Source organism: Vespula vulgaris, chromosome 2 (assembly GCF_905475345.1).
Source record: "Vespula vulgaris chromosome 2, iyVesVulg1.1, whole genome shotgun sequence".
NCBI classification, from domain to species: domain Eukaryota; kingdom Metazoa; phylum Arthropoda; class Insecta; order Hymenoptera; family Vespidae; genus Vespula; species Vespula vulgaris.
Genome location: NC_066587.1, coordinates 463,426 through 477,500, shown reverse-complemented (window position 1 = coordinate 477,500; position 14,075 = coordinate 463,426). Strand labels below are relative to the sequence as shown.

The 14,075-nt window shown below is 47.4% G+C and overlaps 1 protein-coding gene across 1 annotated transcript in view; it reads right to left on the bottom strand.

Moving 5' to 3' along the window:
• LOC127061672 (myb-like protein I) overlaps positions 1 to 13,265 on the bottom strand; it is a 17,273-nt gene extending 4,008 nt beyond the window's left edge. The window contains exon 1 of the mRNA XM_050988883.1: positions 2,469 to 13,265. Within this exon, the coding sequence (XP_050844840.1) occupies positions 2,469 to 3,495 (1,027 nt within the window). The 5' untranslated portion in view covers positions 3,496 to 13,265. The remainder of the gene's footprint in view (positions 1 to 2,468) is intronic.
• Between the last annotated feature and the right edge of the window lie 810 nt (positions 13,266 to 14,075).

Sequence of the window (14,075 nt, the reverse complement as noted above, 5' to 3'; positions counted from 1 at the left end):
TGATAGCTTAGAAAGATATTTTAATAGCCAGTTTGAGAAAGCCCATCCAGTATGTATACATACATACATACATACATACATACATACATACATACATACATACATACATACATATATATATATATATATATTTAAGAAATAGGCTGTGATTAAAAACTTCCTCGGAAATGTAGCGGAAGGCGAATGGATTTCAAAGTACGAGTCGAGAGTAGCTACGACGTTGACGCGAGAAGGAGAGTTTGTTACGAGGGAGAGAGGGGTAGAGAAGAAGAGAGTACGACATGGTGGTAGTAGGGGGTAGGATGGAGAGTGTGAGAGTGAGAGTGAGAGAGAGAGAGAGAGAGAGAGAGAGAGAGAGAGAGAGAAGTCATTGTGATGCAGAAGAGCCAATTTTCTGGGCGGCTTGGCGCGATGCGACGCGATACGGTGTGATGCCGGCCGATTATCATAACAACCGACGATATTATTCCGTCGGCGGATTCGGGGCCGGAAAACTCGACACGCTCTCTACCACCGCTCGAAACGGATTTTACCGATCGGCCTGGCTCTGATGCACTTTTAATAGGAAGCTCTGACCACCCTATAAGATGGATTGCTCGAGGATCGTGTAATTCCGATTTCATCGTACGATCGATCCGTTCTCAACTTCTGTCCTACGGATATCATCTTCTATTTCCTTCCTTCTCCTCTGTTTCGTCATCCCCTCCAATAAAATCGTCTTGTACGTTTTCTTCTAATTTGTCATAAAATATGTTTTCCAAAAAAATCTCTCAGATTGATACGTCATCATCGAACGTTGGACCACTTCCAATTCTCGTCGTTAAACTCGATTTAAACTCTGTTAAACGCTCGATCATTTATCCCCCTCACCCCCCCCCTCTCCTTCCGCTTTGTCTTTCTTTTCAGATTTAATTAGCACTCTTTAATATTCATAATGTAACTTCTACCTAAAGTGCTTCCTCCTTCGGACTCACCTTCACGATCTCTATCCATCCTTAAAATCTCCCATTAATTAGCATTCATCGTCAGAGACAATTTTTCTCGCAAATCACTTCTCTCGCGTATGTACGATCGAAACGATCTTATTTTTTTTTTTTTTTTTTGGAACGGGAGATGGACAAGTTTAGGGCTGATCCGATCCGTTGTCCCATGCCGGGATAAAGGGACGATGATGGGAGAACGAAGAGGGGGACAGGAGGGGGCAGGAGGGGGTTCAAGGACTGGTTAACGCAGATTAGCGGAGCAATTTGTCACGCTCCGACAGCCCTCCGCCACTTCTGTCTCTATCTCTCTTTCTCTTCAAATCCTCACCCTCTTCTTCCTTTGCTTCTGCTTCTTCTTCTTCTTCTTCTTCTTCTTTCTCCTCCTCCTCCACTTCCGATACTTCTTCGTTGCCCATATCGGCAAAGGATACCTCTTCGGCGCTTATCTGTCCTCCAGACTCCATTAAATTCGAAAGTCAACTGTGAAATTGCTACCCTTCGGGACGCTTACTTCGAGCAAGCTAGTCCGGCCAATAAGCATTCGAGGATTCCTTCGAATTTTTGCCGACACAAGTAATGCTCCCTAAGCCGTTGTTGCGGTTGCTCGATTAGCATGATTACCGATATAACGAACGTATGGAGCCAATTTGAAATTCGAGATTATAAAATATGGAAGGAATTTATAAATCGTACGTGTTGGACGATACCTGATCGAGATAAACGAGAAACGTCCGAGAAAGAGGAAGAGAGAGATAGAGAAAAAGAGAGAAAGAGGATAGACAGGAAATTTCGAGGAACGTTAGTTCGGGGGAACGCTTAACATACGTTGCGTGCACAAATAGCCAACGATGGGACGAAAAATCGCGCGCTCTCTTTGTGGAGGAACTCGTCCTTCCAGTGTCTAAAGTTAGAACGAGGAAGAAGCGTGAGAGGGCGTACGCGCGAAGCTCCTCGTGTCGAACGACTAAGAGACGCGAGAAAAATACGATAAACGGCGCCGTCCCGGCGAAAGGGACTTACCACTCTGAAGATTCGATGAAGATTCGAGAGAACGAGACGACGTACGTATGTTAGTTAAAATATGGAGGAGAAAATGAACGAGGGAGACGACGACGACGACGACGACGACGACGACGACGACGACGACGACGACCACGATCACGACGACGACGACGACGACAGAGAGAAAGGGAGAGCAAAGGAGAGACTTAATTTCCGTTTCTCGGCGAGCATTCGTTTGCCAAATAAATTCTGTGTAAACTATTTACGAGAACTGCGTCAGGTCGCCGTTGTAAATTCGTAGTACATTCCTGCTCGTAAATTCACCGTTCTACTACTCGGAAAGATTCTCGAAGAGACGTCGTACCCTTGAAACCGTTTTAACCCTAACCGAGCGATGCGACTTTCGATTCGTTTCAAACCTCTCAGCAATGAGCGGATGAAAGGATAAAAAACGACGCGAGGAACGTAAGAAAAATTATTCACCTTCGTTTACGCTGCCAGATCGACGATGACGCCGATGTTGCACCCGATTGTGGATAACGCGTCCGCCGGTGAACTTGTTTGGATCGAGTATGTTTTCAACCGAGAATGCTAAGCACCTCTTGGCGGTGGGTGGGACGGTGCTGGTCGCCGTCGTGCTCGTGATACTTCCAGTCGCGGTTCGCGAGCTCGCGTTTCCGCCGGAGCAGATCGTCATCACCGCGGAACCAGTGGCGACGTGTCCGGAGATGTAGACCGACGGCGCGTTGTGCGGTGCCATTTGGAGTCCACCATGGTGTCCGCCACCTGGTCCGGTTCCTTGAACGCAAGAAAAACCGTGCGTCATGCGGGTTCCGAAGGGATTCAAGAAGAGTTGTTGATCGGTACCCCTCGACGAGGGTGCCGTTAAGTCGACCGGACTGCTGGGATTGCTTTCCGGACCTTCCTCTCTGCAAACGTCAACTTCGACGTCCTCCTCGTCTCTGTTTTCCCTGCTGTCGTCCTCGTCGTCCTCCTCTTGTTCCTCCTCCTCCTCCTCTTCGTCTCCCATACTCCTGTTTCTCCTTTCTATCGGTTTCCTATCGTCTTCCATGTCCTCGTCGTCGTCCTCTTCGTCCGCTTCCCGTTCCTTCCGGTCGTCCTCTTCCTCCTCTTCCTCGTCCTCCATCTCCATGTCGACGTCGTTCTTCCTATCTCTGCTCCTGGACCCGTCCAACTCCTCGGTAGTCCTCGCGACGGCTCTCAAGATCGGCGAGATCGTCGTCACGCTCGGACTGGACAACGTGCTAGGTGGCTGTTGGTGCGGCGGAGGCGAGGACGATGGTACTTGCTGTTGACCGGCCGTGCTCGTTTGTTGCTGCGCCCTGACGTTTTCGTACCGAAGGAAAGGATCGGCAGTGCGTACGTGCAGCAACACGTGCCTCCTTTCCTGCGAAGGCATCGAAAGTGGAACGCGCGTGTCCGCCTCCTCCCTAGGCAGGACGACCGGTCCCAGAGGCGACACGATTCTACCCTCCTGCATCCTCCACATCACCCTTTGCCGAGAAACGAACGATTCTTAACCGATCTCTGTCATTCTCTCGAGGAAGACGACTCTTGGACGTTACTTCACTCGACGACACTATCGACGCGAATCCATCACAAAAACTGGAAGGAAAACTAAACACACCGGGAAGACGTGTACGTACGCGTTTGTGTGCGCTTCTGCGTGCGTGCGGGTGCGCGCGTATGTGTGTGCGTGTCTATATATATATATATAAATATATATATATATATATATATGTATATGTACGTAGAAGTGTAGGTATGTAGGTGACGGCAAAGGAGAACGAGCAGAACGAGCAGAGTGGAGTCGTTTCGTGCTACTCGGCGTGGCCGATCAGCAACGTCTTTCCTTCGGCGAGGAGGCGATGCGCGGACCGTGGAAGCTGCGCCGAGAACTCCCACGTAGAACCATGGTGGCAGAATAGGTGGTATATATCGGCGTATTATTAGTACTCCCGAGGAAAGCGTCGTCGTCGTAGGAACGACGCGACGTGAAGCGAGAAGCGAGAAAGCGGGGTGGTTGTTCCGCCTCGAGTGGGCGGAGCGTAGGCCGGCTCGCGCACCCGGAAAGCTCTTTCCTCGGCCAATGGGCGTGCCGGCAGATCCGTTCGCGGGGGTTGCGCGGACGCACGTGCTCCTCGCACACACGCACACATCGAGACGTCGCGTGCCGGAGAGACTAGAGCGCACCCCTCTGGCCTCTTCGAGCTTTCACGCTCGAGCCTGAATGAACGAGTGCGAGAGAGAGAGAGAGAGAGAGAGAGAGAGAGAGAGAGAGAGAAAGAGACAGCTAGATAGTAGAGGTAGACGCGTGCAAACGTTTCACGGTCCTCGCCAGTGTGAGCGAGCTTTCGCCAGATACTCGGATATGTACACAAGACTATACCACCCCCCACCCAGCGTTACCTCTCGAGCCACCACACCCCCATCAACCCCCTCGTCACGATCCGACTGGCTAAAGTGGTTTGTCTTTGATTTAACCACCGCCACCGCTATCGCCGCCACTACCACCACCATCACCGTCGCCACCACCACCACCACGCTCGTTCCGCTGTCGATAGAGGAATCCTACTATCTCTCTCTCTCTCTCTCTCTCTCTCTCTCTCTCTCTCTCTCTATCTATCTATCTATCCATCTATCTCTCCATCTCTCTCTCTTAGCAGGCCTCACAACACACGCACTTTCGGTTACGTCGAGAATGCGGAGGAATCGTAGCCTGGCTAGCTGGCTAGCTGGCTAGCTGGCTGCTCGACCGTTGTGTCCGTGATTGCGAGTTACACTAGGCTCTTGCAATGATCTTGTTGACTGTGGTAGTATCGTTGCTATTGGATCCTATCGGTCTAGTGTCGTCGCGTTGGTGACCGTACTGGAGGCGGCACCCATCATTTTCCCTCTCTCTCTCCCTCTCTCTCTCTCTCTCTTTATCACTCTATTGAGCGTAGGTATAGTAATCACGCAGGGTATAATCGTAGTATCCCGCTTTCGTTCTCCTCTCTCTCTCTCTCTCTCTCTTCCACTTTTGCTCCTGAATTCAAGCTAAGTGTGTGTAAGAGAGAGAGAGAGAGAGAGAGAGAGAGAGAGAGAGAGAGAGAGAGAGAGAGAGAGAGAGAGAAGACTAGGTAGAGACAACTAAACCAAAATCAACACACCGATGGATGGACGAACGAAAGCGAGTCGCCACTGGCACAGCCAGTGTTGCTGTCGCTGCTACCGCCGTCGCTCTTAACTCCGGCGCACGGATATTGTTTACCCGACCATTTAGGTAATTGCTGGCCTACCGCCCTGCCAGCCAATCGAACGTAACCGGTAGATGAGCCTGCCACACTGAACTTGCACGTTCTCCTCCCTCCTTCTCCCTCTCTTCCTCTCTCTCTCTCTCTCTCCCTCTCCCTCTCTCTAATTGAATATACTCGCCATCTCTCTCGTTCGTCCTCGTCCATTCGATGTAAATCTCTCGATTCGCTCTTGACACATATATATATATTCAACTATGTACCACGTCATCGAATTAACTCCGAGCAATCGTACGATGATACCTATATCGATGCCAATCGATCCTTTTCGCAAAGTACGCCCAATGGTCTTTTGTCTTTCTCTTTTTTTCCTTTTTCATTATTACTTTTTGTTTTGTTTATATCGTTGATAAATACGTAGCTCGTTAAAATCACCAAATCGAGATTTTCCTTTTGAATCTGACATGAAAACTCTCGTGAGCGTAGACCAAGCGTAGACTCATCGTTTGCTTCTTTTTTTCTTTTTTTTTTTATAATTCTTTTTTTTTTATTGGTGACGAATCTCCATGAGAGAACGCTCGTTAAATGTCAAACGCGAAAAGACGAGAAAAGGGAATGGAGAGAGCGAGAGAAAGAGAGAAGTGGAGGTGGAAGTAGAGATTGTGTAGGCGGGTCGGAAACAAGTCTGTGGCGCAGGTGAATTTTCGAACGTCGGATTAGGCCACCTGGCAAAAGCGAGCCGGGGATAGACTAGAGGCGAGTGTTCCTAATAGTTCCGAAACGGTGCACCGCTTGTCGAAGGGGTGGTCGTTCGCTTGCTAGGTGGCCGGCGGATAGGTGAATGGATAGCTACTGGATAGATAGGTAGAGACGAGATCGGAGAGGAAAAGAGAGGAAGGTGGAACGACGAGATCGAACAGACCAGCCGTGACCAATTTGCGCCCGTTCGTGCTCCCGATTCTGATCTCGATTCTGCTTCTACATGCACATATACGGACGCATTCGCACATCCACATCTTATAGGTACACGTATATTTGCACCCTCGCAATGTACCTACAAGGACACAGACATCGCGAAGGGAAGATCGAGCTTCTCCGTGCAGCCAACCTCACTCTACCCTCCCTCTCTCTCTCTCCCTCTTTTTCCCTTTCTCAATCCCCTCACCCCACGACGACAGCCCTCCTACGAAAAAGATATTCGTCACAGAAAGTCGCGTTGTGTCGCTCGGTGAGCTGGCCACCCCAAAAGTTTCACGCCTATCTGGACCGGCGGCAGCGCCTATTCGCGCCACGATAATTGGCCAATTAAAACCGGGCGACCGTTCGAGTTACCTGCCATCCGATAATTATACGATATCCTCGTGGTGGTTCGACCACGTATCCACGCGACCGTAGTTGGGGTAGGATGCTTGGAAAGGAGGACGGGAGGGAGAGTCAGGCAGAGTCAGAGAGAGAGAGAGAGAGAGAGGAAAGGATGCCTTTGGAGGGACGAGAGAGGACCAGTGGGATCGACCATTCCGATTACGTGGCTTCGAATTCTACGACTACGCTTATTCCACTCTCTTCGCTTTACTACCTCGTGTTCCTCTTTACTTCCTCCCTCTGCTTTTTATTCTTCTTTTTCTTTTTCTTCCTCTTCTTCCTCTTTTTCTGCTTCTTCTTCTTCTTCTACTTCTACTTATTCTTTTTCTTTTTCTTTTTCTTCCTCTTCTATTTCTTCTTCTTCTTCTTCTTCTTCTTCTTCTTCTTCTTCGTTCACCTCTCCGTGCCTGTCTATCCTCCTCAACGTAAATCAATGCGGCCAGCGCTGCGCCCTCTCCTTAACCCTCTGACGCATGACCGGAATATTCGTTCACGCTCATCCGAACCCTTCTCTCGTTCTCCTTATATCGTTTACTCTTACTTTTCTTCTTACACTTATTTCAACATTGATAATCAAAAGATTAAGTCCAGAAGACTTCCCTTTTTTTTCTAGCGGCAACTTGTCGCGTTATCTATGATAATTTGACGGAGTCTCGATCGAAAATAACTTCATTAAACGTAAATTAGTGTACGCGCGGATATTCATTATTCCTTTTTTTTTCTTTATATTGCACAGTCGAATCGATCGATCGTTTACCCTAATTAGAACTCACAAAGTTCCTAACAAAGTAAAAGAAATCACGTGTAACAAGGGTGGAAATGAATTCTTCACGTAGTGAATGAGAGAAAGAGAGAGAGAGAGAGAGAGAGAGAGAAACATTTTATTCGTCGCTGGTGGTTTTGCTGAATTTCCTTTTCGATCGTGTTGCGATGACGAGAGGGCTGGTGGGTAGCAGAGGGGTTGGTCGAAAAGTAAATGGCTCGCAGACGTGGTGGTGCGGTAACGGCGCTTAATTAATCGTAAATCACGCGGCGGCTAACGTAAAGCGAGTTTACGCTGCGACGAAAAGGATGCGTGCGCATAATGAGTGGCATACATTATTAGCGAGCCGCTTGATCGTTTTAAACGTCGTACTCCATTCGCAAGCTCAATTCGCGATCGCGAGAATTCGAGTCGCGTCGTCGCAACAATTTTCTTTTGGACGTTCAACGTTTTGCGTCTTCGTCGAAATTATTGTCGTCTTTAGTGTCCTGCTCAAAGATATTTAAATAATGATATTCTAATAAGAATATTTCCATTTATTAGTTCTGCAAAACGTTGAATTTTCTCTCTCTCTCTCTCTCTCTCTCTTTCTCTCTCAGTAGACATCGAGCAATCAAGCAGCTCTTCGAGGCAGACCGGATCCCAGTAAAATTTCGTTAATGAGTCGAGTTAGTATTCCATGTCGCACGCTAAGTAGGTGCAAAGCTCGGAGATAGGAGAGAATTTAAGGGAGCTCATAATCGGCTACAAAACGAGACGAGAGGTTTTGTAAAGAACGATTCTTCCTCTATTTCTATCGTTGTAGTCGAAGAGAACGAACATTTCCATGCGCGAACGGAGACAGAGAGAATACGTACGTAAACACACGTAGAGTAGCAGAGGAATACACAAACACATTGACGAACGTGCTCGTTTGTTCGCGCAAATGCTCTACTAATTCCCATTTATATCCCGGCAGTTTTCCTTCCCCCTTACCCGCCACGGCCGTACGCTCTCAACGGCCAATATAATGACGTGCCGTGTGTAATCGCATAAATGTTAATCGTTAGCGATTACACGTTAATATCGTTCCTATCGCACGCAATTACCGTCTCTTACGGGCTATTGAACGACGATTACCAATAATAATTAAACTATATTATCGAATCGATATATCGAAATACGTATAGCTATATATTTATATTCCGAAAATTCGAATACATTTTCGTAGGTACTCGCGTACCGAATAAAAAGTCGATATATTACTTCAAATATATGTATTTTCGAAATTGAACAAAAATTGACTCGATCGATCGCGAATATGAAAGAAGGAAATTGTAGCCAAAGTAGGTGATTACACGGATATAATTCGCGCGTGTTACCGTGACTATTGTATCGTGTACGTGTATACAATATGTGCAATAAGAGACATTATATATCGCATTAGATGCGGAGTAAAGTGGAGAGAAGGGGTCTCTTCGCGTCGGGGGTGTTGGATGGGGTAGAACGAGGGGTGGCACGGGTATCGCTTACGCGTTATTATTGCAGCGATACGACATGGCTACGGTGTCAGCCGTGACCTCCCATGGGGCCCTTCCACGATATCATATACAATACCGGTACCAACTGTCACACCATAGTCGTGAAACGAAGAAGAGAGAGAAGGAGAGAGCGAAAGAGATAAAGAGAGAGAGAGAGAGAATCGGTTGGGCCGTGCTTTATGGCGCGTCAAATTAAAAGATTCCCTTCTTCGCCATCCCTAACTGCGATCCGATCCACTCGAATGCCGAGTCTCACCTATGTCCTTTCTCTTTCCATCTCGAGTGTGTGATTATGCGTCATAGAACGATGCCGAAGGAAACGCCGATTTGCGAAGGAAGCACCAAACGGCGAGTTAATTTCGCGTGAAACAAGTCGTCCTCCGCAAGACGATAATTCATTTCGTGACTTATTTAAGGGATCTCGGACTTTGATTTTATTCCTCATTTTGGCGAATTCAATTCATAGAACGAGATTATAAACGAGAACGTAAAGGATGAATTATCAAAGGGGAAGTAGAAAACGATATAAAACAATCGACCGATTTGCCGATCGTCCATGAATCGAAATCTTTATACGCGACTTCGAAGATAAATTTTCCGTGAAATGCGGAAATACGCTAGGACTTGCTTTCGACTCTCCATCGCTTTCTCTCTTTCTTTTAGCCGAGCGGATTTCGGAAAGAAAATACGAGAGAAAAGGAGCAACGAAAAACGCCGGGCGGAATCGTCGCTCGAGATGTTTCAGAGAAAGCTCGCGGCTTCGATCGTAACTCTTCCACATCCAGGAGCAGTACCACCACCAGATCTGCTCTCCAAAGTGAGCGAACTCGAGGACGAGGAAGAAGAGCGAAGGGAAAAGAAGATGTCGGTGGAGGAGGAGGGGGAGGAGGAGGAGGGAAGCGCCAGCTCGCTCGTTTGAATTCTCTACGACTACTAGGGCGTATTAAGCGGCTGCTCGGTCGCAATTTTGTGTGAAACTTACGATCGCGCTCTCTATCGCGGCTCGTTAGTAAAAATAATCTCCCGTGATGGCAGACTCGAGAGTCGAAGAGGAAGAGGCCAAAGTGCGATGCCATTCGTAAGATCTTCGTCGTCTACAAGAGACGACTCTATAATTCTCTCTCTCTCTTTTTCTCGCCCTCGGTTTCTCGTTCTCGCAGAGATTTTCTTAAGAAAGGAGGCGCGAATAAACTCGGACCAGCGTCCCGTCTCGCTTCTTCTCCTTCGATACTCCCTATCACCGTCCTCCTCTTCCAAGTTCCCATTCCTCCTCCCTCTCCCATATCCATCTCGTCGTACACGCTCTCGTTCGTCCGCTCGTTCGCTCTTTGGACGTTCGCCTTTTCAAAGTGTCAAGTGACAAACGGTCCCGCTAGCGAGTAGGCGTAGTCGTCGGGGTGGATATAATTTGTCAGGAAATCACCCAATTAGCCTCCCAGTTATGCGGCCCAACAGATTTAACCAATTAGTTTAGCTATGCGAGCCCTAATACATTTCCACGCCGCCGCCGGCAACTACCAGCCGCAGAGTCGCGTTCTCTCTCTCTCTCTCTCTCTCTCCCACTCTCTCTTCTATGCACGTATTAGATATATGTATACACGCTCCCTCTCTCTCTCTCTCTCTCTCTGTCTGTCTCTCTGTTTGCTGCTCGATATTAGGTGGTTAGAGTATATACCTATATGCGGTTTGGATGCGGTATAAAGTCCTCGACGATGACGAAGACGAGGAAGAACGTTTCGTTTATGCGTTCTCCTCTTCGAGACACGCGTGCTGCGCACGAGAGAAATAGAGAGAGAGAGAGGGAGAGAGAGAGAGAGAGAGAGAGAGAAAGAGTCTATCTATAGACCGTGCTCGTGTGCACGTTTCGATACGACAGGGAAAATGCTCGTGTGAGACGATAGAAAGAGAAAAAAAGATAGAGAGAGAAAAGAGGAGGGTAGGTGAGAGGAGAAAGAGAAGAGGAGGATGAGAGCTGGACCGAGAGCAGAGAGACGAAGCAATTTGTCTCCCTAATGAGATGTCACCCCATCCGTGCGCTCGCGCGTACCCGCGGCCAGTATAAGGAGGCGGTCCGAGACACGTTGGAACCGATCGACCAGAAATTGGCTGCCCCTTCGCGACCGTTCTTCCTTCTCTTTTTTCCTTCTTTTTCTTCTTCCTTTCTCTCGTTTCTTCTATTTCACATTTTCTTTTTCCCTTTTCTCTTCTTTCCCTTTTTCTTTTTTTTCTTTTTTCTTTTTTTTTTTCGTCGATACAAAGATCTTTAAGTTCAGGTTTCTATTGAACCATTACGTGACTTGAATCAATTAGAACAAGTCGATAGTAATTAATATCGACGTCAATTTTATTCCTGAATGAAAGTGTCCTTTAAAATGAAATTACGATTGGAGTAGTATAGGACTCATTGTAACGAAGAGAGATAATTAAAGTCCTCTTGCTAAATCGTCGCTTTCTCGTAAATACCGTGTTTCGATGTGGGTGGTTATCGAGAAGCGCTTTAATCGTCGAAACACGCTCGAGTGCTCCCGATCGGGCAAGATTATACATGGAACTGTTCCTCCTCCAATGAGTGACAGAGACAGGGAGAGAGAGAAAGAGAGACCGACAAGAAGGACGGTCAATGGGAGCGAGCCGAAATACAGGATCGCTTCGGTCGATCCTAATTGAATCGTCCTTTGGCCTCTAAGCGATCGCAATTCCGCCTACCATTGGCAGAGAGAGAGAGAGAGAGAGAGAGAGAGAGTCGATCGACCCTCTTTCGAATCCACCCCCTTTCGGCTTTCTATTACGTGTAGCCTTCTCCGTAGAAATTTTACCAACAAGATTGCCCAGAAAAAAATAGAAACTATTTTTCAACGCATCTCCATGTAATGGAAAAACGATATCACCTTTGACGAGGCTTCGCTAAAATATAAATCGACCATTTTAAAAGAGAATAAAAAAAAGGAAAAAAAATAAAACATTCCAATTTTGTGAGTCTTCCACGAGAGAAAGTGACACGCATGAATAAGCTCGAGACATATTTCTTCCTACTAATTACGTTTTTAATGGAGGGTACCGGTTTTTAGTTTATCTCGCGTCACGCGGTCATCGAATACCAGGCTAATTTAAGAGCTTTAAAACAGAAAAAAGATATTCCTTGATTAAATTTTATTCTCTTCTGCAATTGAAAAAAAAGAAAGAAAGAAAAAAATATTTATTTGCATTTCTCCTATCAATTTTATAATATTTCGTTCATTAACAAAATTGATGTGTACGTGGATCGAACGGTACTCCGTTGAAACAGGCTGACACGTAGAACGAGACGCATTTTTCGGAATCAGTCGGGGGAAAATGAGGCTTCGAGAAAAACGGATTTGAAAGTCACGCGATGGTGTGCGCGTTCCGCTTTGCACGCTCGCGCACGCTTGTTTGCGATATCGGCTGCATAAAGCCGATAACTCCGCATTGTTCGTCAAATTTTAACCTTCCACGAGATCATGAAAAAGCGAATATCGGTTTTTGCTCTTTTCCGAAATACAGTTTTCCCTATCGCTACTGCTTCAGCCATAACCTCCTCCCTCTTTCCACTTGTATTTCAAAATTTCTTTCCACGTACGTTGAAAATGATGCAGCTTCCTACTTTTGTAAAAATGATGAATTCGAAATGAGAGAAAAATATCTACATGCACACGTCTACCTACAAATATATATATATATATATACACGCGTGAATGCGCGTGTACGGATGTGTTTTCGTGCGAATATGTAAGAAAAGAGAAAAAAAATTAGAACGTTAGAATAACTTAAAGCGATTAGAATAAAGTCCACTTTCCTTCTACCGGAAGGAGAGGGAAAAAAAAGTATCGAAAACGGCGATTCTCGGTCGCGTGGCCGAAGAACGAAAGGCGAAGGGTGAGGGGATCTGGACGATCGTAGCCGTTCTCCCCTTTGTTTTCGAATCAGCCTCGTTTGCGGACGCGGGGTATTAAATTAATGTAGTCGACTCCGTAGCCAGCGATTAAACAAAGGGTGAAAATCGAGCACCCTCGTAACTACCCCCACTACTCTCCATTCGTTTTCTCATCCCTTCTACCAGAGCCAAGCAAAACGAACGAAGAGCGACACATAGGAAGGTTACAAAAGAACGAAGAGAATAAGAAATATACATCGAAAGGGTTCGTAGTCGTTGGTACCTTTACCTAACGCAGATTTACACGTCGACACCGTCCTATTACCTCGACGAGGCAACAACAACGGCAATACCAACGACAACGGCAACGGCAACGGCAACGGCAGAACCGAGAGTATAATGTACTCACACGCACGCGTACTTGGCACAAGAGACACGAGCAACGAGTGTCCAAGTGTTGGTGCGGAATCGTGTGGGGTGGCCGGCCGGCTTCGTCCGTTGAATGCGGTTTAATATTAATGGGAACCGATGATAAGCAGCGCAAACAAGCGTCGAGTCTCCCGGGAGAGATCTACCTTCTGTTACTCGCGTGCAGCGGACCAACACATAAACGGACGCATCACGTATAAACGGACACAGAGAAACGTTGTTACCGCGCGAGTTCTCTACCTATATACGTACGTTCGCATGATGACGCAGTGTATAGAGTCTATTCGACGGAGAAGGAGAAGGAACCTCAGAGGCATTGCGTTTGTGGCAGGGTAGGGCACGCGAAAGCGTCTTTACACCGGGGAAGAAGGGCCCCTTAACGTCCTTCGCGCTGATCATTTAGGCGCGCGCGCGAACCTACCCCTAACTGCTACCACCTAGCGGGACGAATGCGCGTAAACGACGGGGAGGGGAGTCGATCGTTTGCCAGTACTTACTTTGAATGTTATCCGGTAAAGGGAGAGAGGGTAAACGGGGGGTGGGCTTTTGGAGAAGCCACGAGTTTCCGAGTCTTTCTATCTCTCTCTCTCTCTTTCTCGCGCGCGCGCGTATATACACACGCACACGCACACACGGGCGCATAGAAACACACACTTTAGCGATGGATGGATTTCTCTTCTAACATCGAACTACTCTCTCCGTGTACCGACTCATTCCAATCCGAGGCTTCGACCGCCGAGCGAGTGTTTGCACGGCAAATTAGAAAACGATCGACGAGCGACTCGCCAAAGGGAATCGTGTGGGGGTTGCGCGCTCCTGTTTCCGCTCATTGCTCTCGTCCGACATCCCGGATACTTTTCTCGAAGG